The 20701-nt window shown below is 33.7% G+C and overlaps 3 protein-coding genes across 7 annotated transcripts; 2 read left to right on the top strand and 1 right to left on the bottom strand.

The window, feature by feature from the left end:
* Positions 1-209: 209 nt before the first annotated feature.
* LOC106122761 (transmembrane emp24 domain-containing protein 5) lies at positions 210-4194 on the bottom strand. The gene is made up of 6 exons (XM_013318847.1): positions 3829-4194; positions 2778-2954; positions 2021-2096; positions 1668-1821; positions 1419-1476; positions 210-1258 (listed from the first exon to the last, which is right to left on the bottom strand). Exons 1-6 carry the CDS (start codon positions 3967-3969, stop codon positions 1181-1183), a joined length of 684 nt encoding a protein of 227 aa, XP_013174301.1. The 5' UTR covers positions 3970-4194; the 3' UTR covers positions 210-1180.
* Positions 4195-4450: 256 nt separating this feature from the next.
* Su(fu) (suppressor of fused) lies at positions 4451-9276 on the top strand. Its single transcript, XM_013318851.1, has 12 exons — positions 4451-4722; positions 4896-4998; positions 5159-5251; positions 5607-5770; positions 5993-6138; positions 6404-6489; positions 6739-6871; positions 7069-7183; positions 7531-7607; positions 7930-8024; positions 8144-8276; positions 8359-9276. Exons 1-12 carry the CDS (start codon positions 4566-4568, stop codon positions 8551-8553), a joined length of 1497 nt encoding a protein of 498 aa, XP_013174305.1. The 5' UTR covers positions 4451-4565; the 3' UTR covers positions 8554-9276.
* Positions 9277-9991: 715 nt separating this feature from the next.
* On the top strand, positions 9992-20701 carry LOC106122891 (uncharacterized). 5 transcript variants are annotated; one of them, XM_013319032.1, is made up of 3 exons: positions 9992-10335; positions 19388-19548; positions 19617-20701. In XM_013319032.1, the coding sequence occupies exons 1-3, from the start codon at positions 10134-10136 to the stop codon at positions 20157-20159; spliced, it is 906 nt and encodes a 301-aa protein (XP_013174486.1). In that variant the 5' UTR covers positions 9992-10133; the 3' UTR covers positions 20160-20701. The 5 variants fall into 5 exon arrangements, with proteins under 5 accessions (XP_013174486.1, XP_013174485.1, XP_013174488.1 ...); XM_013319031.1 differs by lacking the exon at positions 9992-10335 and adding an exon at positions 10646-11252 and having other exon boundaries at positions 19617-20699; XM_013319034.1 differs by lacking the exon at positions 9992-10335 and adding an exon at positions 18142-18217 and having other exon boundaries at positions 19617-20698.

The following is a 20701-nucleotide window of genomic DNA, read 5'->3' as shown; positions in this document are numbered from 1 at the left end:
TCTTATAATTTTTTGAATATTATCTGGTGTCAAAAAGGCAAAATGCCACCAGAATTCGCCGAAATAGGAACATCAATGTCAGACGCGTTGCATACCTTTGATCAACGGTTTTATTTCAATAAGTTTAAAAGGGATAAAAATAAAAATGCTGTCATGACTAGTTACAATTTTATTTACAACTATAATTATTTATTGTTTATTTTTCCATTCAAAAATAATAAAATAAAACTCATACCTGTAATGTAACGTAACAGAAAAGTGGCGGGAATCAGATATTGCTTTACTTTTAACAATTCGGTTATTATATAATAACTAAATCACTTGCATCTCAATATTAACACCTATTTATATGAACGTAATGTGAAACAAAATTATCACAAATTGATTTAAATAAAACTAAATGTTCTAAAAATATATAACGCCACAATTTCTTAACTATTTATTGGCGATATTTTAGTTTATGACTTATAAAGATACATTTTAGAAAACGAAATACAAGAAAAAAGACATTATTCAGAATGGCAAATTTGGCCTTTATTTTTCTTACAGCTATGTGAGTTTTAATTATAGCTTTGGTATAAATAACATAACCTTTCGTATGTTAACTGTCAAAATTAGCCCATCTGTGAGTCCCAATACAAAACGCTCTCACAGACAGGAGTCTCCTTGTCTGTGGAGAGTCCTAGAATAGGACGATTAAATAATACTTACTGTTCCGATTTTCCTAAGTGCAAAAGAGTAAACACTATATACACCGCAAAATACGCGCAAAACTAAACACTGTCATCGTCCCGAAACAGGACGCCCCACAGACAAGAAAAAAATTCGAGCGTCCCAAATTGGGACGCTTCACACACAAGAGGATAAGAAATAACATGCATAAGAAAAAACTTCAAATTCAAAAAGTCTACCTATTACCAAATACATATAATATTGTTCTATTTTGTGCCCTAAATATACTAAAATATAAAAATAAATGAACCTAGTAGGTATGAAAAAAAATCTTTGCACTTATATATAAGAACGAAATATTAAATTTGAGCTTGACAATAAACATAACTAAATTGTGTTCACTATAAAGTCAGTTAATTTTTGTCTAAATTTGAAAATGGCAGATAAAAAACCTAATTACACCAACTGGCAGAACTTAAATTAAAATAAAACATAACAATCTTTGGTGTCATTGCGACAAGAAATTAGGTACAAACTTCTTTATGCTACTGTTGGGCTCCTGAAAGAGACTCTTCACGAATACAACCTGAGAAATAAAACAAAATTTATGATTTTTTTTAAAATTCCAATAAGGAAAGGAAGAAAACCATAAACGCCTATAAAAAAAGAGTAAATTTATTCCCGCGCATTTTTTGTCTATGTATATTTTTGACAGATATATTTTTAAACTTGTTTTTTTTACAAACCTGTGTGATTCCGACTAGAAGCATAACGGCAATCTGCCACAACGACCATTTCATAACCCTGCAATAATTATAAATAAGTAGATAATTTTAGAATAGATATAATTCAAAGTAAAAACCTAAGATTAATGAGATAAGGTTATGGAGACAAAGAATAGATCATTTTTCTTTCCTTTTTGTCTTATTTGTTCATAAAAATATTATCTATATGTCTTTTTACTTGACCTTTTTCCAGTATATTGTGTTACTTACCTTGAACACATATCCTCGGCAAGATTTCTATCTCTGGCCTCATGAGCTGACAGCAGCTCCTGCAGCCTGCGAGCTGTTGCCATATGATCTTTTACCTTATTCACAGATTCTGATATGTCTTTTACACGCATCATATATGTTTCTGCTGCGTTACCTGATCCAAAACAATTTTTTTTTTAGTTCCTAAATAAGGAATATTTATAGGCATAAATAAATATTTACTATATTGATATACAAGCAAGCCATTACATAGTCAAATAAACAAGTTTCAAAATGTTTAACAGAAGAATCCTGCTCGAAGGACCAAAATTTAGTGTTATATTAGTGCTTAAAAATTTGAAAGACCGTCTTACCCAATTCCATTTCCTTGTCATCATCATAGTCTTTCTCTGGCGAGTCTTCTGTCTCTATCATTAGATCAAAGAACACCTAAAAAGATACATAAATTTGTAACTGTCGCCCAAGACTCTGTCTGCGCTAAATTAAAAAAAAAACACTTAGTAATAGGCTATGTGTTTTTTCAGGCTATATTCTACATGTATGCCAAATTTCATAAAAACCATTGAGCAGTTTTTAAGATACTTTCAAACAAACATCCATCCATCCAAACATTTGCAGTTATAATTCTTATACATTTATTTATCATATTTTTAATATATTACATTTCATATAAAAATTATACAAAACATATTATATTAAAAATAGAACACCACCGGCTGCGGAGTCCCATGACTCAAACAACCTGTGGTCAGAGCTGCAGAGACAGAAACATTCTCACGATGCATGCGGTTTCTAGGACAACTGCCTTTTGTATTGGGCCCTTAATCCAACTGTTTAGCGAGAGCTTCTTGAGATGTTGGTCGAAACTCTTCGCTATCAGTCCATTCACCGATTAGTAAGATTGATATGCGTTTATGTGTTGATGATGTCAGTAAAGATTCTTCATACACAAGACAATGTAAATCGAAACTAATATTGTATTTATCTTGTCATTAATCATATCCAGATATTCTAAACTAACAGTCTCTTGAAAACCTGACAGATAGTTCAAAGATTTTAATATAATTTGTTAAGTACAAGTTATAAAATGCTATTAAAAACATTACTTACAGTTTTTTGGCTGAATGTACTAAAGCTATTATCAAAACAAAATCTATAATCCCCTTCGAGGTATGAAGTATGCCGGTGGGCGTTCTCTGGTTTTTTGTAATCAGCAACAATCACCCTTCCCACAGGGTCTGCTAGTTGGAAGGAGATATCTAGCTCACCGTGAGTTGCGTCTATAACCTTGAAAATAAGATAATATTTGTATCTTTACCTGAATGGCCAAGGTACCCAGCATCATATCTGGAACACTGAATGATATTGTCCCTTCAGTTATAATGTAGTACCAACATGTCTCAACATGTTGATAGAAATACATGGAATAAATTAAAGGGTAAAGGATCTTGTATCACCAAGAACACTCCCTGAGATCTTCGACAATATGAAAGGGTTGTTGGAATACTTTTGAGGGTTGGGCTGGCTGGAAATCCACCAGTTGAGGAGTTGCAGAAATCAGACCCTTACAACTAACTATGTCAATACATTTTAGATTAAATGGTTGGATATTAATGAGTAAGTCAAATTTTACACTCCCCTGAGTGTAATCAAGGAATACAATTAGGTTTTTTGCTATTTAACTTTGAAATATTGTTATTTAGTTCAAAATAATAACTCATCAATAAATTAATTGTTTTTATCTATTTTCTTATCTTGCATATATAAATAGCAAAATATAGTATTGGTGTCATAACATTCAATATTTACGATTATCTTTTTATGAATATAATAATTATAAATTTTAAAATTCATAAACAATTAAGTTGGAGTTTTATGCCCTATAGGCAAGGTGAAACAAAGTCACCTTATCAACAAGTCATAAATGATCTTTTGATGTACTTTCATCGTAAAAAAAGTATAAGTGATGCACTATGGTACCTCAAATATATGTGTATTAAGTGAGACTACCTTTTGTGACATCCCTTCAAGAAGTAAGAAAACGACATAAAATGTACAGTTTTAGTAAACCAGATTAACATTTAGGTTCTGCAGCATTGCCAGGATCAAGACAAAATCATAGCGATATAACCTATTGAACTACACTCTTAAAATTACTTACTTGGTACTCAACGTCGATTACTTCGTTCGCTAGCACTTTCTGATAGAAACACTCAGTATTACCAGCTGGTACAGTAAAAGTCATGTCTTTTTCATACGCAAATACAACGCTAAATATAGATACAACGAAAAAGTAGCGCATTTTTGAATAAATACGTCGTTAAACTCGGTGTTAAAATTGGTGACAACTCCACTGTAATGAATGAATTTATAGGATCGGATTGACTTTGTTTGTGTTTATATATAGAGTAATTTTACAACAGCTAAAATATTTCTCGTATTTTGAGTCGGCGAAAGCGAAGGATGTTTACGTTCCGCAAAAGGATACAATTTTTTTATTACTGTCATTTAAACTTCCTTTAAACGTCAAAGACGTCAAACTTATAATGTTTTAAGTTTCGGTACCAGAGTCTTTTGCACTGTTTAAAAAATCCAAATTTTTTTTGCCTTGTAATCATATATGCATAGAGACAAATCAAATAATTTTTTGACATAAATGGTTAACAATATTTTTATATTAATAACATATAATATGAACAAAGTCAAAATTTTTAATTGCCTTTTACAACCATGGACAATTTCTCTGACATTTCAATTTTTTAAATTTTAGTCTACGGCAATACCAGAAAGAGAGTTGTCGTATCGTGGTTGATCTTATTTATTTACTTTCTAATATTAGTTCTTTGTTATGTTGTTTGTGTAATTAATTAACAATTTTAATCTCAATTTTTAATAAAAATGGCTGGTAGTAGCACAACTCCCCCAACAGGTGTTATTAGGAGCAGTGCATTATCTTTTGTTGCGTCTGCGCAGCCTCCTATAAATGATAATCCGGTGGATTCCTCCCTCGTTACGGGCCCTTCCCAAACGAGTAATGAACAGATGATGGCAGCAGGTGGGGTTCTGTTGTTAAATTACAGATAAAGGCAATGTGCTGATTGACTATTTAATAATAATTTAAGTCAGGCTTTAAGCAATATCTAAAGGGCTTGGCTGTAATGATGACGTAATTTTATCCAGCTGGTGGTCGATAAAAGTAAACATTTGTCTATGTTTGTATTTTTTCAGAAAGGCTAGTGCCTGCCGGTCTTAAGGCTTTATGTGATGCTTACTCAAGACTGTATCCTGAACAGCCTAATCCATTACAAGTTACCACTAGACTAAAATATTGGTAAGATATTTTTTCAAACTGTTTTATATAAGAAGTTGTTCAGTTTGTAGTGTCAACCCTAGCCTTTTTTGTGAAGTTAGGGTTGTTAAATTATACCGATTTCACTTGAAAATTTTGCTTCGTATTTTTAAAGCAGTACTCTACTAAATTTGTCTTGCAGGCTAGGAGGTCAGGATCCTCTGGACTACATCAGCATGTACTGGAACCCTGGCAAGTCTGAAGAGAATATACCACCTCATTGGCATTATGTAAGGTAAAGCCTTTTCTTTTCACTATAATATATCTGCCATTAAAGTATAGACCATATGGCTATTGTTTTTACACATGTTGTCTCTTTTTTTTTAAAGAGAATGTGAGAGATAGTGACCTATGTACATTGATCCAATATTCTTATAGTAAAGAAAAACATTGTGATGTAACTAAGAATTTCATACGTGTGAAATCAACCAACATGTATTGGGCCAGTGTGGTTGCCTACGTCCCAGTCACCCTTAACATAGTGTAGGCTTTGAGACCCTTTGTGGGATTGTAAAGTGAGCTTATAATGATTTTTTTAATGAATGTGTCATTACTAGTAATAATTATTAAATTTCTATTGCTTTCTACAGTTTTGGTCTATCGGACTTGCATGGTGATGGGCGTGTGCATCCAGAAGGCGGGTTGGAGTCAGGCTATGGACTTGAGCTTACCCTGCGGCTGGAGGCGGCGGGCCCTGCGCCCCTCTGGCCTGCCACGCTGCTGCAGGCACTTGCAAGATATGTTTTCACTACAGGTACAGTAGGCAAATAATGGACATTATAATGAAATGGGTCACCATTCATAAAAAATATGTTTTTTTTGTCTTTTGTTTGGTTGTGTTGAAATTATGCTTTTAAAAATTTATGAGGCATATTCAAATGAATATAATTTTATATTGCCTTTATGTAAGAAAACTTTTTATTTACAAAAGAGAGTATTGTCAAAGATTTTTGCCTTGAAATAACTTTTTTTGTAGGTAACAAGTTCTGTGCTGGCGACCACATATCGTGGCATGCACCATTGGATGGGGACTCTGAGTCCAGGGTGCGACATTTGCTGGTCGCTGAAGACCCCCAGTTACCAGCTATTGATACACCACATGGGACTGTTAAGTTTATACAGGTAAAAATGTTACTAATGAATGACTGAACTTCATAAAGAAATTGAGAATTTCGCAACGGCTTTTTTATATTTGGTAGAAAGTTTATTTCTGTTATTTTTCAATAGATGACGCTGTTTGTTCCCTTTAAATTTAAATTATTAAAAAATATTTGAGTGAAATATTGCTATTAGATATTACAAGGCACAAATTTCCAAAATATTATTAAAGTATTTTTAATTGTAATTGAGCTAAATAGCTAATTTATTACATAAAGATTAATTCCAGATGGTGGGATGTACGGGCCGGGAACTGAAAGCAGCACAGAGAGGTTCCGGATTTGATGTACTCAAGCTTATAGCTGAAGATCCAAGGTATTTGATATAATAAAAACACTTAGACATGTAACAGAAGTACTAGAAAACACTACTGTGAACTATGGCCGTTTTGAATTTGATTCCCTTCTACTTACAACCAATTTTTAAAGAATTTAACGGCAAAAGAGACGAACAGAAAGGGGAAATATCTCACAGTATGTCCCCTCTCTGTCCATTAAATATCTATACACTGCCTGCTTACATTGACTACAATAAGAGGTTAAATAGTTAAATAATGTATTTCAGATGTGGTGGGTCTTGGCTTGTGACACGCGCACGCAGGGCGTCTGCTCGGAAAGTGCGGAGCGCCCGCACCGGCACTGCGCCTGCGCTGCTCGCTGGAGTCTCCGCTAGGGTCAAATGGCTTCCATATACAACGGTAAAATATTTTTATTATTTCTAAAATATTTGTACTAAAGAATGTCTCTGTAATTTTATTGTACTGCAATATCTCTCTATTTCAAGGAAAAAAATATTTTTTTATTTTTATTATGTTCTTTTGTGTAAAGTTGGCTACACAAGTTTCTACTGTACAGTCTGAATGTTAGTGGATATATGATTTTAATTTTGTTCTAGGACACAGAGGAGTCCGCTTCACCTCAACTCAGCCCCACAGTGGAACAGCAGATTAAGGAGACATTACAGCGAGGACTGAACTGCATGGGCTCCACTGAGAGAACTGTACCCGAAGGTATCAAAATAAAAGAGTGGTAGAACCCGCTTTAACATCTTCGCACGAATTAGCCAGGTTCGCCCGGTGAAATACCACCACCACACAGAAAACAGTTTGCCACCTCATGATATAAAAAAAAAATAATATCCCAGCTATACTCCGGTCAGTACAAATCAAATGTTATTTTACAGTTAATCACTCTAGTCATTTAGTTTGTAGGTCAAAATCAAATAGATATATTATGTCTCATAGCCAGTCCATTTCAAGAGGTCAGAGAATGTTACTAACTATATTTTTTTAATAATATTGTACTTATTTGAAATGCATTTTCCATGAAAAATATTAAAAATAACATTGTGTTGCAGGTCACAACATGTCGACGGATAGTTTCGAGATGTCCAGTATAGAGAGAGCTTTGCCACAAATACCGGAGTTAATGCAGGTCATTTTCAACTATAATATGTTTTGTTAAAAATATAATTTTCACCTTTTCATGTTTCGAAATATGCAAGGACAGGCTATAAACTGTGTTATTTTGTGCCTAAATGATTTCCGACATTTTGGCGCTGACTGTTGCGGTGGTAAGTATTCAAACTAATAAAATAGAATTGTGAGCAACTTTAAAAAGTCAGAAAAAAGCAAAAGCTTCAGGATGCAATGTCATAAGAATTTTTTTTACACTATGAATAGCATTAACTGTCACAGTATTTAAAAAAGCAATTTTCAATCAGATTGTTAAAATTATTTATATTATAATGTTGCAGGGATCATGGCGGTGTGAAGACACCGTGGAGTACTTTCAAGGTGTGCATGTTGTGATGAACGCGGAGGGCGCCAGTCTGCTGCCCCTCGCCATAGAGTTAGTAAATTTATATTTATTACCCTTTAAATTAGTTATAATCCTAAAGTTTGAAATCATTTTCTTCATTAGAATCTTATAAACTTTCTATACAACTTTAACCACTGTTTTTTTTATAGTGGTCGCATATCTCACGGACGTCACTTCACATGGCGCTGCGGCCCGCGAGCCCTCACCTTCGTGACGGGCGGAGTCTCAGGAGCCCTGCCTACTATCACCAGACCGTACGCACAACGAGGACCTTGGCTACAGGTATGGTGTTTACAATCTTCCTTCTGCATTGTCATATGAAAGTTTTTTTATGTCTATTTATATTTTTTTTAATTTGACACAGTTGTTGATACCACCGGAATTAGCTCGGGACATGTCACCCCAGTTAGTACCACTTTCTCGACTCGCGGACACCGACTCGGAGTCAGAGGATGAGGGCGAAGCGCCCGCGCCACCGCCCGCCCTGCCACTCACACTGTCGTGGCCGAAATACAAACTGAAGATCACCGTTGTACCTGATTGTGAATTTGTTGCGTGATGCAATAAAAACTTTTATACTAAATACATAGTCAAAGATTTTTTTTGTATTTTTGTTTAAAAACAACTGTGCATTTTTTTTGGAAATTTATTGAATTTTTAATTTTTTCTTGTTTTCTATGCATCTCTCTTTTCCCTTACCCTAAATTTAAAAATATAAATGTCAAAAATGACAATCACTTGACGAATGGATCAATGTGAATTTATAGTGTCACCAACTTATCTGTGAACTGACGGGTGTCGCGGGCGTCGTTTCAGTGTTGCTAATTAATTCCAATGTGCACAAAAGTCGGGAAAGTCGACACATTTTTATTTATATGATATAGTTTGTATTTACGATAAACTGCTAAGACATAGGGATTCCATCTAAAATATACCAATATAGGATAGGAGCCTGCAGCCGAGCTTCTTCTTCAAAAAATGATTTCACCTTTAGAATAATACTACATGCATCACTCTCTATAGCTTTCGGCAAATTTAACGCTTATAATTCAGAATTATCGCAATAAAACACACGAAAGTAGTAGACACCCACAGTCGAATGACAATTCAACTTGTCACCGTAGTTCTTATTTTTGCCATTTCACAGATAAGTTGGTAACTATAACTTTATACATCACTTTTTAGACATAATTCAAGCGATGTGTTTGGAAACTTAGTTGTTGGGAACACAACATTAAATACGATGTAATATAACATGTTTTTAGTACTTTATATCATAAAGTTTTGTATTAAGCAAAAATATATGTGTTTTTTTTAAATAACCAATGACTTAGCAACTAAGCATAATATGAATAGAGAAATAAATTGTTTAATACGAATATTTTTTATTTGTTTAAAGTTTTGACTTGTGATTATGTTGCAAGCGATAGATAAGTCACCTCACACTTTAAAACAACTTTTTCATATTTTCATACCCGTCATAATAACGGTTATTCTATAAGTAGTTATAATAAACGAAAATCAGTTAACGAGTTTTAAATTTTGCGCACCTTTGAAAATATAACCAATAAACGTTCAACCTTCAGTTACGCTTTGTTTAGCAGTAGGACCTAATAAAAACTGTGGAATAAGTATTTATACATTAAAATTTTATTTATTTAACGTCTTTAATGAACATTTTCCTTAGAACAATTGTTCATCTTCCAATATTTCAGTCTTATTACATGTTAACGTGTTCTGATTCGTTAGTGACTAAATATACTTGCTGTGAAAGCCAAGAGAGAAAAGAAATAAAAATATTTTTCTGATTTAGTGCACTTTTAAATCATCTTAGTCAGGTTCAAAGAGTATATAAAATATGTTCATTCATAAAGTACTTCTTTTATAGGTAATCATGCTCAAAACACTGATATCCAGAGCTGGGAAATGTTATCTGTTACGCTACGTTATAACCTATAACGCTACTGCTATAATTAATATAATAAATAACCTTTATATCGTGATTTCGTACATATTTCATCAACAAAATTAACAGAATACGCGACGTTATGTCGCTATTAATAAGCGAAAAATAGCTATTTGTAGTGCAGTGTTTTTTGGTTATAACATACTGGAAGAGACTTATTGTTATCAATTAAAATGCCTAAATCTTCGAAATTATGGAACTATTTTGTGAAAAGCGACGATCATGATTTCATGGCAATTTGTCAATTTTGCGGAAAACTCTTTTCATACAAAACAACCAGTTCAAATCTTAAAGCTCATCTAAAACAGAAACATCCTTTGGTTTATGACGATTTACTTCAAAACTCTGAATCTGATTTATCAGCGCTGTTAAATAGTAAGTTATTGATGTTATTCTTCTATTTTCTATGTTAGCCTTATAAACATAGGACCATGATTATATATTATTAAATACAACTGTAAGCCAGCACAATTTGTTAGAATAAGCTCAAAGTTGGAAGGGTAATAAAATAATGTCATATTAATGCAAAAGGTTAAATTAAAATCGAATAGTGGAAGAATAAGTCGAAAAATAACGGTAAACAACAATATAACGTTAAGTAAACATTTTTTGGTCGTATTTCTTCCAAACACAAAATGAATATTTTTAATCTATAAACTGTCAAACACAACACTATACTCTGTGTGGAACGTCAAACTTCAACGAACGCCGCCATCTTGTAGTTATAACGGCGTTACGGTTACTGTTTGCTACGTTGCGTCGAAACGGTTTCATTTTGTTGTTATCGTTTTTTTGCCAGTTTTAAACTATGATGACTTCAAAAATGTGGGAGTACTTTTTACAATGTGAATCTGACGATGGAGTCAAACGAGCTCAATGCACATTCTGTGACAGACTGCTTAGTTACAGCTCGACAACGTATAACCTTAAATCTCATTTGATGCGTCTTCATCCGGAAGAAGTAGGATTCAAAAATACGGACAAATTAAGATCTTCCGTTTTGAAGCCTGTTATAAATTCCGAGCTACGTAAACTAGCTACGTTAAAAAGAAGAAACGAATCAGTTGTTTGGTCGTTTTTTACGAAATCAGAGACTAATGAGAGAGTAGCAACATGCAATTTATGTAATAAGACTTTTTCGTACAGATCAAGTAATACTAATCTTAGGACACATTTAAAACGAACCCATCCTGATGAGTTTATCGAAAACGATAATAACGATATCGACGACAATAACGAAATAAGTTACAACGAAAGCGGCGACGACGATACTGCTCAGTCCAACAATATCGGTAAGTGTAATTCCCAAAAAAAAAAATTGTTGTCCTGCGAGCAATTTACACCAAACATTTTATTTGTTATTAATAAAATGTCCCTATTATGCATTACAATGTTGCATGTAACGTTATTCTATGTCTTATTTCGTAGAAATATAGTCGAAATTCGAACGGAATCTGTATGTAAATTCATTTATGTTTGTTGTATACGTGATTCCCTTCACGGGATCCATCGCGCCATTCTATACGTCACATTTCAAAACGCAAAGTAAAACCACCTCTAGCTATCCAGAAATAAGACATAAAATGGCATGATTTGAGGTTATGTTTACATTTTAGGTTCATTTCGAAATGCTTTATTAAGTATACCCATAAACTGGTATTTGAACGTAATGCTGAATGTAGCAAAGTCCAAAATCATTTAAAATTATTCACTTGTTGTGTGTAAATGTCTAAAGTTAATATTAAAGATCTCGAATGTTTTTAAATGGAAGAACGGCAACGTCGCACGTACGGCCGCCATATTGATCAAATCTATAAATGAACGTAAGGGGTACCTCTTGTTTTGCTTTTAATGTTTGCCTTTTCCACAGTTACGTGTTATTTATGATTTATCTATAGCTGTAATTTCTTCTATACAACTAATATTAATAAACTTTTTTAGACAGTTGTCGTGGTTACTATCAACATTAATAACTGCATGTTCGCCTCAGAATCGTTGTTTAGTCACTTAGTGTAGCTTAAGCCATGTCCACTAAAGGACTGACGAAGTATGCGCTAAATGTGTAATCGTGGCAGTATTGGTCCTTCGAGTCGAACTTTTTAAAGTTTCGTTCGTATAGTTACCATAATTACACACAAAAAAGAATTTTCACATAAAAATAGTGCGACCATCTTATTTAATAGAATTTCATTGATATATCTCCATATTTTATTATAAAATTAATATAGCAAGGATATAGTTACTGCCTCGAGGCAAGATTTTTAATAACGTTTGAGACAACTACTAAAATTGTACCTATCTGCTTCTTTTAGTTTCGTTAAGTAGTCAAATGTCTTACTTACTGACCAATTATCGACTCTGAGTTATTGTCATATTTTCTGTGTTTTAATTCTAATCTTTATTTTTAATGGTACATTTGTTTTAAACAAACCGCTTTGTGTTATTTATCTTGATCCCTTAAAACATAAAGCCCAAACCTTTATAGATTTATTTTTATAGTTATTCATACTTATATTGGAAGTTTTTACTCCGACATTGAATGTAGGTGAGGTCTGATAATTCGTGCCCTTCGCGAAAAATTCAAGTGACCTTTTCGAGATGAGGTTACAAAAATAGATCCTCCCGGGCGGTGCGGGACTCAATCCCAGTTTTATTGATTTACAGCCTCGCAGCTGGAGCACCCTCCCCTTCCCTAACCTTCCCCTGCTCACCCCAGCGCCTTGATTGGGTAAGGGAAGGTTACGTGGGTGGTTATTGCGTTCAGTTTCTTTGTTTACTGTTGCGAAATGTTTGAAATATTTAAGTGATTTCTTTGTTTGAATGTTACATTAGTTTTCTACTTTGTTTGACTATAACATAGAATTTTGTACAATACTAATAAAATCTGATGGGAACAATGTAGCTGATAGCTATTTTTCAATATGTTTTGGTCTAAAGTACGACATTTAAAAAAATCCTGGCAGTAATAGGCTCATCCATCAGGCTGCAGGCACAAACACGAACAAGAAGACAAGAAATATATATAAATATTTTTTTAAAGAAATTGTACGTGAGAAATTAAAATAATTAAATGTGTAAAATGTAAGCAGACTAAAACCATGTAAAACACGTGATTTGAGCTAAGCGTAGAAAAAATGTATTTAAAAAAAAATAACAAGAAGGCCAATTTTAATGGACTCAAATGCTTAAACCGTTAACTAATCACAATTCTTTGTCGAATAGTTTAAACTTGATAAAAAAGAAGTCAATCGTATCGTACAAATATTATAAATGCGTTTTTTTTATTGGATTTTGTTATTAGTGCATTCCAGAACGGCTAAACAGACATGGATGAAATTTGGAAGAACACATTACTGCCTGAAGTAGCATAAGCTAGTTACAGTCTAAATTTTTTATTGTACTCAAGGGTTCGAGGCAAGGCAGCTACCATAATAATAATATCATAGGAAAACTTGTTTAACCCGATCATAGGTCTAGGGTTAATCAATACCCTTTGTTCCGTTGAACAGGGGTCACGCTTTCCATGCCTACAAAATGATCCCCTAGTTTTAATCATCGTAGTACGATAGCGAGTAATAAATTGAAAAGAAGGGTGTCGATTAACCCTATTTTAAGAAAATTAGTTATTGAAATTTGTGCTCTTATGTAATAAGATTAAAGGTCAAAGTTACATAGCAAAAACATAAAAGTAAAAGTCTTTTAGTCCAGTTAATTCTACGTATGTACTATTATTACCCTTCCATTGTAACAAGAGCTATGTTCAATGACGTCATAGTTACTTCTCAGGAGAAAAAAGCTAGCGAGATGACAATATTAAATTCGCCAATTGGTCTCAATACGGGACCGTAGCGTGACCTAATATGTTTGATCCTAATTCGTGACACAAGGCAATCAAGTTCATTTAAAAAAAATGTAGTAATTATTAAGCCTTAGTTTATCAAGAAGCCAAAACATTTCTGCGTATTTTTATCTTGTTTACTGCACCTTTAAACCACAGAGATAGGTTTTTACATATGTAAATCTTATAAATGCGAATGTTTAGATGGATCGATAGATTTTTGTTTGAACGTATCTCCAGAAAGGCTCGTACAGATCTCGATTAAATTTGGCATGGATGTAGATCATAGTTGGGAAGAAGACATAGGCTACAAATTATGATTTTTTTAATTCCGCGCAGACGGTGTTGCGGGCAACAGCTAGTACATAATAATTAAAATGTAAACACCGCAATCCCTATCCCGACCGTCCTATTTGACCAGCCGTCAACTCGTTGCGTCACTTGTTTTGCTGCACGGTATGGCAACGTCGCCTTTCTCTCCGCTTGCTACCTACAGCCTATCAGCGCAAATTAAACTTGTTTTGAATGCTACATAATCAAGGTTTGGTACAATCAGGATAGAGTCTATTACTTCTTATTAAGGGTAGAGCAATGCCTCTAGAAGACTGCATAAGTACGTAGAAGTAGGAAAATTGTCGGTCATCATCTAGTCCCGAATTAATTTAATAGGGTCATTTCAACTATTGTATCGAATGCTTTAAACCATATTAAAAACATAAAAGGCTATAATATGTTTTCAAAATATTGCGGAAAAATCCCAAATCTAACAACACGCCTAGCTGGGGAGTAGCTGCACTTGTTTTGGTGCACGGTGCGACAACGTCGCCTTTCTCTCACAAAATGGCGCTCGACACAAAAACGAGCGTTTTCTTTTTGTGCTTGTTCTGTTACCTAGCGGAGTCGAGCTAAGCTGCCTTCGCGTTTGTTTTACAAATATCTTGGTCAGAAACCGTGACCTATACGTTATATAAATCTTCGCGTCATTATTGCTAAACATTACAATCACTTAAGCCCTAAAATTTCCCACTGATTTGCAACGTTAAGTTACTAGTTAGGCCTTACGTCAACTATGCTGGACTACTGCGATATATACACGTAAAGGAAAAACATACAATCCTATAAAATGTAATAAATGAATTTGAATCCTATATCCGTAGTATTCGTTACGCTAACCACGTGCCTACGAGGTCAATTCGTTCTTTGACGATTTGAGATACGAGGTTAACTTTATTCCTATTAAAGATTTTCTTATGAATCTTATATGAACAAAATTATAATATTCACCTTAATTTTCCTTTTATAAATATAAAGTTTTAAATAATGAATAAATAAGTAAAGCCTATAATTTTATTTATGTCACGTTTAAAAAAAAAACCCGTTTATAAGACGTCTTGTTTTACCGGTATGATACATATCTATTATCTCTTTCACACACATCGATGCTGTCTGCTATCTCTTTCTAGTGTTCACAAGCTCGGAGACATTTTAAGAGAAATCGAAGACTAGTTGTGAATTGTTTTAACTACATATTTTATATAATGTTAATAATACTTAAAAACAAAAATAAAAAACTTATTAGGTAATGAGAAATTAAAGTATTCGCCAAAAGTTGTAAATGATTGCCTAATTTAATAGTGACCAACCATCTAACATAGGCGAATTGCCCATACCTACATGCTTTAGCGACAACTGTTTGACTAGTGTTTTTCCTATTTAAATGCGCCTGATGAAGTTCTTGACTCACCATCTCACCATCGCTAAAAACTGAAACTGTCAGGGCCAAAATGTCGAAGATCAAATAAGCACAAAATAACACGGTTTATGGCCTGGCCATGTATAGAGGTCAGTTCGTCCAGGAATTACGCAGTTACAAAGATAAATCCAATCAAACTTTTATCCAAAAAAAGCTTTTTAAATGCTTCATAAAATCCCGTTTAAAACATGTTAACGTATATCTGTTTTGTCAAATGATTGGGATGACGATATGTTTTATACAGAGATTTTCGTCTCAGAAACCAATGTTGTTGCTATAACGACTATTGAAATTGATACTTGATAGCGTAGGGTGACGAAGTGCACGTATACACACTGTGTGGTGTCAGTCGCAGCCTGTTGTAATGTGACGACAATACGTGACCGCCCTTGAGTCGACAACTCGTCACGCAATCACTTGCCATCAGACTGTTTTAAATTAATATTTAAAATTTATAAACAAACCTAGTCCAATATAGAAATATAGACACAATTATATTTTCATCACTTATGGTAATAACACAACACAACTTAATTCCGTACACAAGAGTAGCCAAAAGATAAAATAATAAAAAAACATAAAATATAGGTTGACTTCCATCTTTCGTGCTCCTGATATATCTCTCTCGCTCCCACATTCGTACACGCAGTACGCAAACAAACGAGTCGATTTCCGAATTTAAAAACAACGTATTTATATAAAAAGTCACCATAAATAAATGACCGGAAACTGGCGACCAATTAATCTAGATTTAACTGCACGTGATCAAGCAATAAGTTCTCAAAATATGTAACCGCGTTATTTTCGTTCTTCGGGTTAACAATTTTATAACCCTCACATGTGGACACCTGCCAAATGTGACGGCCATCTTGACAGATGCTATTCAAAGGTGGCAATACAATATAGCGATTGTTGTTTTTTCATTAATTACTAGCTGCCGCCCTTGACTCCGTCTGCGCAGGACTAAAAAAAACTTAATAAGTAGCCTATGTGTTCTTCCAGACTATATTCTACATACAGTGCAACCTCAATATAACGTACCTCGATATAACGACTTCCTCGATTTAACAAATTTTTCGTAATCCCCTTGAATTGTCCATAAGAGTCAATATAAAATATACCTCTACATTGCGAACATTTTTTGCGAACAACCTCTTTATAACGAATTTTCAACCATCGAGAAAAAGTATAAATACCTCTATTTAACGAATTTTGTCAACCCAAAACCTCTATATAAAGTTAAAATGAACAAAATTGAGATTAAGCTACTACATATGTATAACCATATTTTTGATTCTTTACCCTTAATTCGTGAGTTTTGTTGTACGAATCTTTGAAATTAACTACATAATGTTTGCACCCACAAAGATATGTACCTACAAAAAAATTTTGTTACTTGCCTAATTTTTTTTAAATAGAAAACACATACAGTAATTTGATAAAAAAAGAGTTATCATTTATTAGTAGAAGTTGTTCGCTATAACAAGATGCGTACGTAATGTTGAGGTGAATAAAACTATTTTTTTACCTCTTTATAACGAATTTTAGACCATCCTAACCTTAACATAACGAACCTCAGTTTAACGAATTACTCGATATAACGAATATTTACTTGTTCCCCTCCGATTCGTTATATTGAGGTTGCACTGTATATGCCAAATATCAGCGAAATCGGTTAAGCCGTTTCGGATATACTTTCAAACAAACATCTATTCATCAATCCAAACATTCGCATTTATAATATTAGTAAGATTAAGCATGGGGCAAGTCAGTGTGGTTAACAAAGGCATAGTTACCCTTAACTGAGTAGAGTCGCGAGTTATAACGACTGAGATGTCTAAAATTCACAATTTTACAATCTATAAATTTAAATTAAATATATCTTGTAATTTAATTTTTGCTCTTGTGTGTAAGCATCTGTTCTTATTTGATCAACATGTAGTTAGCAAAGAATGCATTTTTTATGGTCTAAATTCGTCACAAACTTGTTTTGTTTTGTGATAATAATAAATACCTTAAGTGGTAACATAAAGCGTGTTAAATACATAATAAAATAAAGAAACTACGTCGTTTAACAGATTTATACACACTTTATTTTATCCGTGTTCTACGCTATTTAAATATTTTTGAAAATTTATAAACGTAGTGTAGGAACTTTAATAAACTCCCAAACAGAGTCGTAGTAGTTGTAATAAAATTGCATATAAAAATAGCCAATGTGTGGGAGAAATTTCTCGAGTTTTATATTTATAGCGCAATGACTAATTGGAATGTTGTTAGTCATATAAGAAAAATCTCGATAGTATGTATCATATATAACTATACTATGATTTTCCTTCATGACACAGTATTTTTTGACAATTAAATTGCAAAAGATTAGAGCAACTATCATGACTTGCGATAAAAAAACTAAAATGTAACTCAACGTTTCTCAGTCTTCAAGATAATTAAAAAAATAATAAAAGAATCTACAAGGACCGGAGTATGATGTAACACACAGAATAAAAATATTCAGACGAATTGATAACATTATGTTTTTTGAAGTGGGTTTATAAATGTAAAAATGAGTTATCTGTGCTATCTATTTAAAAAAACTGTGGTTAACCTTAAAAACTTGTGACGTATATTGTTACGTATGGTTATTAGGAAATATTCGTTGACGAAGCGTAAGTCCCAGTATGTTAAACGTTAATAGTCTGTTGACGTGACGTCACGCATCGTAACGTCACATGTGTAACGGTTTTTTTAACGATCGACCTTTAAAACAATGGCCATTAAAATGTTAACATTTATAGGTTAGTTGTTAGGCTTTTTACCGTTTTATTTGTGTTGAAGCAATTGTCATTTAATTACGATGTAATTGGTATATGTCACAGGTATGGAATACTTTAATATCAATTTATTTTACATCTGTGTTTAACGTTGAATGAATAAAATGTAATATTTTCAAATAATATTTTCTATAGCACTTTTGATTACTTTTTTAACCTTTTGAGCGCCAAAGAAATGTGTAAATGACAATGTAGTATTTATTTCTCAGGGTTGCCATTCAATAAACAAAATCAACATTTAATTGCCTTGCTCGATTGTTCACCATACATCCGTAAACATTTTATTACGTATTAATTCAATACTCCACTGCTGTGAAACTTCGTTTAATTGATATTTTCATCTCGTTCATTCATTTTAATAAAACAGAGACGGCAAATATTACTTTGATTGTCACAATACAGTGGAGTTCTACGGCCTAAGGTAAAGTTGACACTTCCTTGTAGCATCGTCATAGCGCCTGACTTCCCTGTCTCGTGCCAGTATTGACTCAATTTTTATGTTCCGGCACGTTTTAACGTTCACTTTATTATGTAGAGCTTTAATCTGTTCGTAACTTTAAGTTTTTATCGAATTTCGTTTGACAAAGAATAAAAAAAAAATTTCGACTACACCGCTTTTACTGCGAAGGAAATGACAGAGAGTGATCCTAAGTTGCTTGAGAATCGACATTTTCAGAATTCTTCTGGGATATTTTAAAGCTATAATTTTTTTTTATACTTTTTTACTTTGTTAAGTCCAGAGCCCGATGTTGCATTTCCGACGCCCTAGGCCAAATTTTTCCGATTTTTTTGGCAATATCGGGGAATTTTTTCCAACGATAGGGTGCCTTAGGAGACACTGCAGGCGCCCCTCTATATCCGACTTTGGCCTGCGGTGCCCTCTTATGCATCGTTCCCAAACCAACGCTGCTACTGGTCAAGTCTACTCTGACAAAGCCTTCCTTGTATCCTCTAACAACGGACTTACATATGTGATGGTTTATAGACTTTTCTCTTTGTTAATAGACGATGACTCCAATCATTCCACTGCCGAGGCCGATCCGTGGAGTTTCTTCGAGAAGGAGACGGGTGGGCGCGCTCGCTGCGTCGTTTGCCGCGCCTCCTTACCTCACCGCATTAGAGATCTCAAGCAGCACTTGAAGGATAACCATCCCAAGTTAGCGCAGGTATTTAGCTCCTAACTACGTCCATTTGTCATTTAAATCATCAATAAAAATTCATTTTTATCTCTTAGGGCTTTGACCAAGCGAGTGACAGCGACGATGACCAGAACGACTCGTACACAGAGGTTGTATACTTGGAAGAAGAAACTAGAAAAGTTAAGAAACCGCAAAAGAATCCAAGAATATCTTACACAACTTCACAGATGGTGAAACCGGCCAAGATCAGCAAATTGAGTTCGTCCTCAAACGAAAGATACGACGAATATGATGACCAGATTAAAAAATTCAGCAATTACGTCGCTTCATTACTAAAAGAAGTACCAAAAGATGCTTGTATGAAGCTACAAATGGAGATAATAAACTTGATTATGACAACAAAGTTAAAACTACCCACAGAAACGACGGAGAACAAAATGATAATAGATGGCGTGCCTGTTGCTATACAGACTATGAGTGCGGTTCCTGGCGCCGGGTTCATTGTGACCGTGCCTACAACAGTGTCCGCCGTCCATCCCGCACCCGTCGCACCCACCGCCGCACAGAACAAGCCAACATTCACCGTTGAAGAAGTTAAAGAATCGACAAACGAGTGTAGAGATTTGCCTAAATTGTGATCAACAACAAATATTATAAAAGAGACTTGAAGGATAGTAAGAAATATTGCCTATAAATAGGCTGTCTAGAAGACTATGTTGACGTGAACCAGATTTTTTTTTATAAAAGTCCTGAAGTACAAAAGTACGTGTAGGTTTAAGTAAAAAGATTTGATAATTTGTCTTTAAAAACGTTCATTTCTTGCTTCTTGGATAACAAGAGCTTTTTCTTTTTTTATAATCTTGGCGACTCAAGGTCATTCGCGAACTAAGTGTTGTTTCTCCTCATAACCTAAAATTGTGTACTGTCAAACCGTCAAGATATCTGAAAATTGTAATAGATGTTCGAAAGGACAAATCCCATGTCTATTTGAATATTATAGGTGTTGTTTTAGTGCAGAATTATAGGAAGAACTTTATTTTAATAGTTTTCTATGTACTTTTATCTATGTTGAGTGTTCCCAGAACAAAAAAGTTTGATTGTTAGTGATTGATTGCGTATGCTTAAGTAGTTATAACAATGTTGAGTAAGATTAAATTTAATAATTTTTTTGTTACATTTT

Source organism: Papilio xuthus, unplaced genomic scaffold, assembly GCF_000836235.2.
Source record: "Papilio xuthus unplaced genomic scaffold, Pxut_1.1 DF826776.1, whole genome shotgun sequence".
NCBI classification, from domain to species: Eukaryota; Metazoa; Arthropoda; class Insecta; order Lepidoptera; family Papilionidae; genus Papilio; species Papilio xuthus.
The sequence above is the reverse complement of the archived record's forward strand: the minus strand, read 5'-3'. Positions and strand labels throughout refer to the sequence as shown.

Bases quoted from the DNA above. Each gene is read 5' to 3' on its own strand.
- LOC106122761 (XM_013318847.1), bottom strand. From the start codon at position 3,969: ATGCGCTACTTTTTCGTTGTATCTATATTTAGCGTTGTATTTGCGTAT. The intron at 2,955-3,828 runs GTAAGTAATTTT...CTTATTTTCAAG, and splicing joins TAATCGACGTTGAGTACCAA to GTTATAGACGCAACTCACGG. The intron at 1,259-1,418 runs GTTTGTAAAAAA...TTTATTTCTCAG, and splicing joins TTCTAGTCGGAATCACACAG to GTTGTATTCGTGAAGAGTCT.
- LOC106122891 (XM_013319031.1), top strand. From the start codon at position 10,769: ATGATGACTTCAAAAATGTGGGAGTACTTTTTACAATGTGAATCTGAC. The intron at 11,253-19,387 runs GTAAGTGTAATT...CTTTGTTAATAG, and splicing joins TGCTCAGTCCAACAATATCG to ACGATGACTCCAATCATTCC. The intron at 19,549-19,616 runs GTATTTAGCTCC...TTTATCTCTTAG, and splicing joins ACCATCCCAAGTTAGCGCAG to GGCTTTGACCAAGCGAGTGA.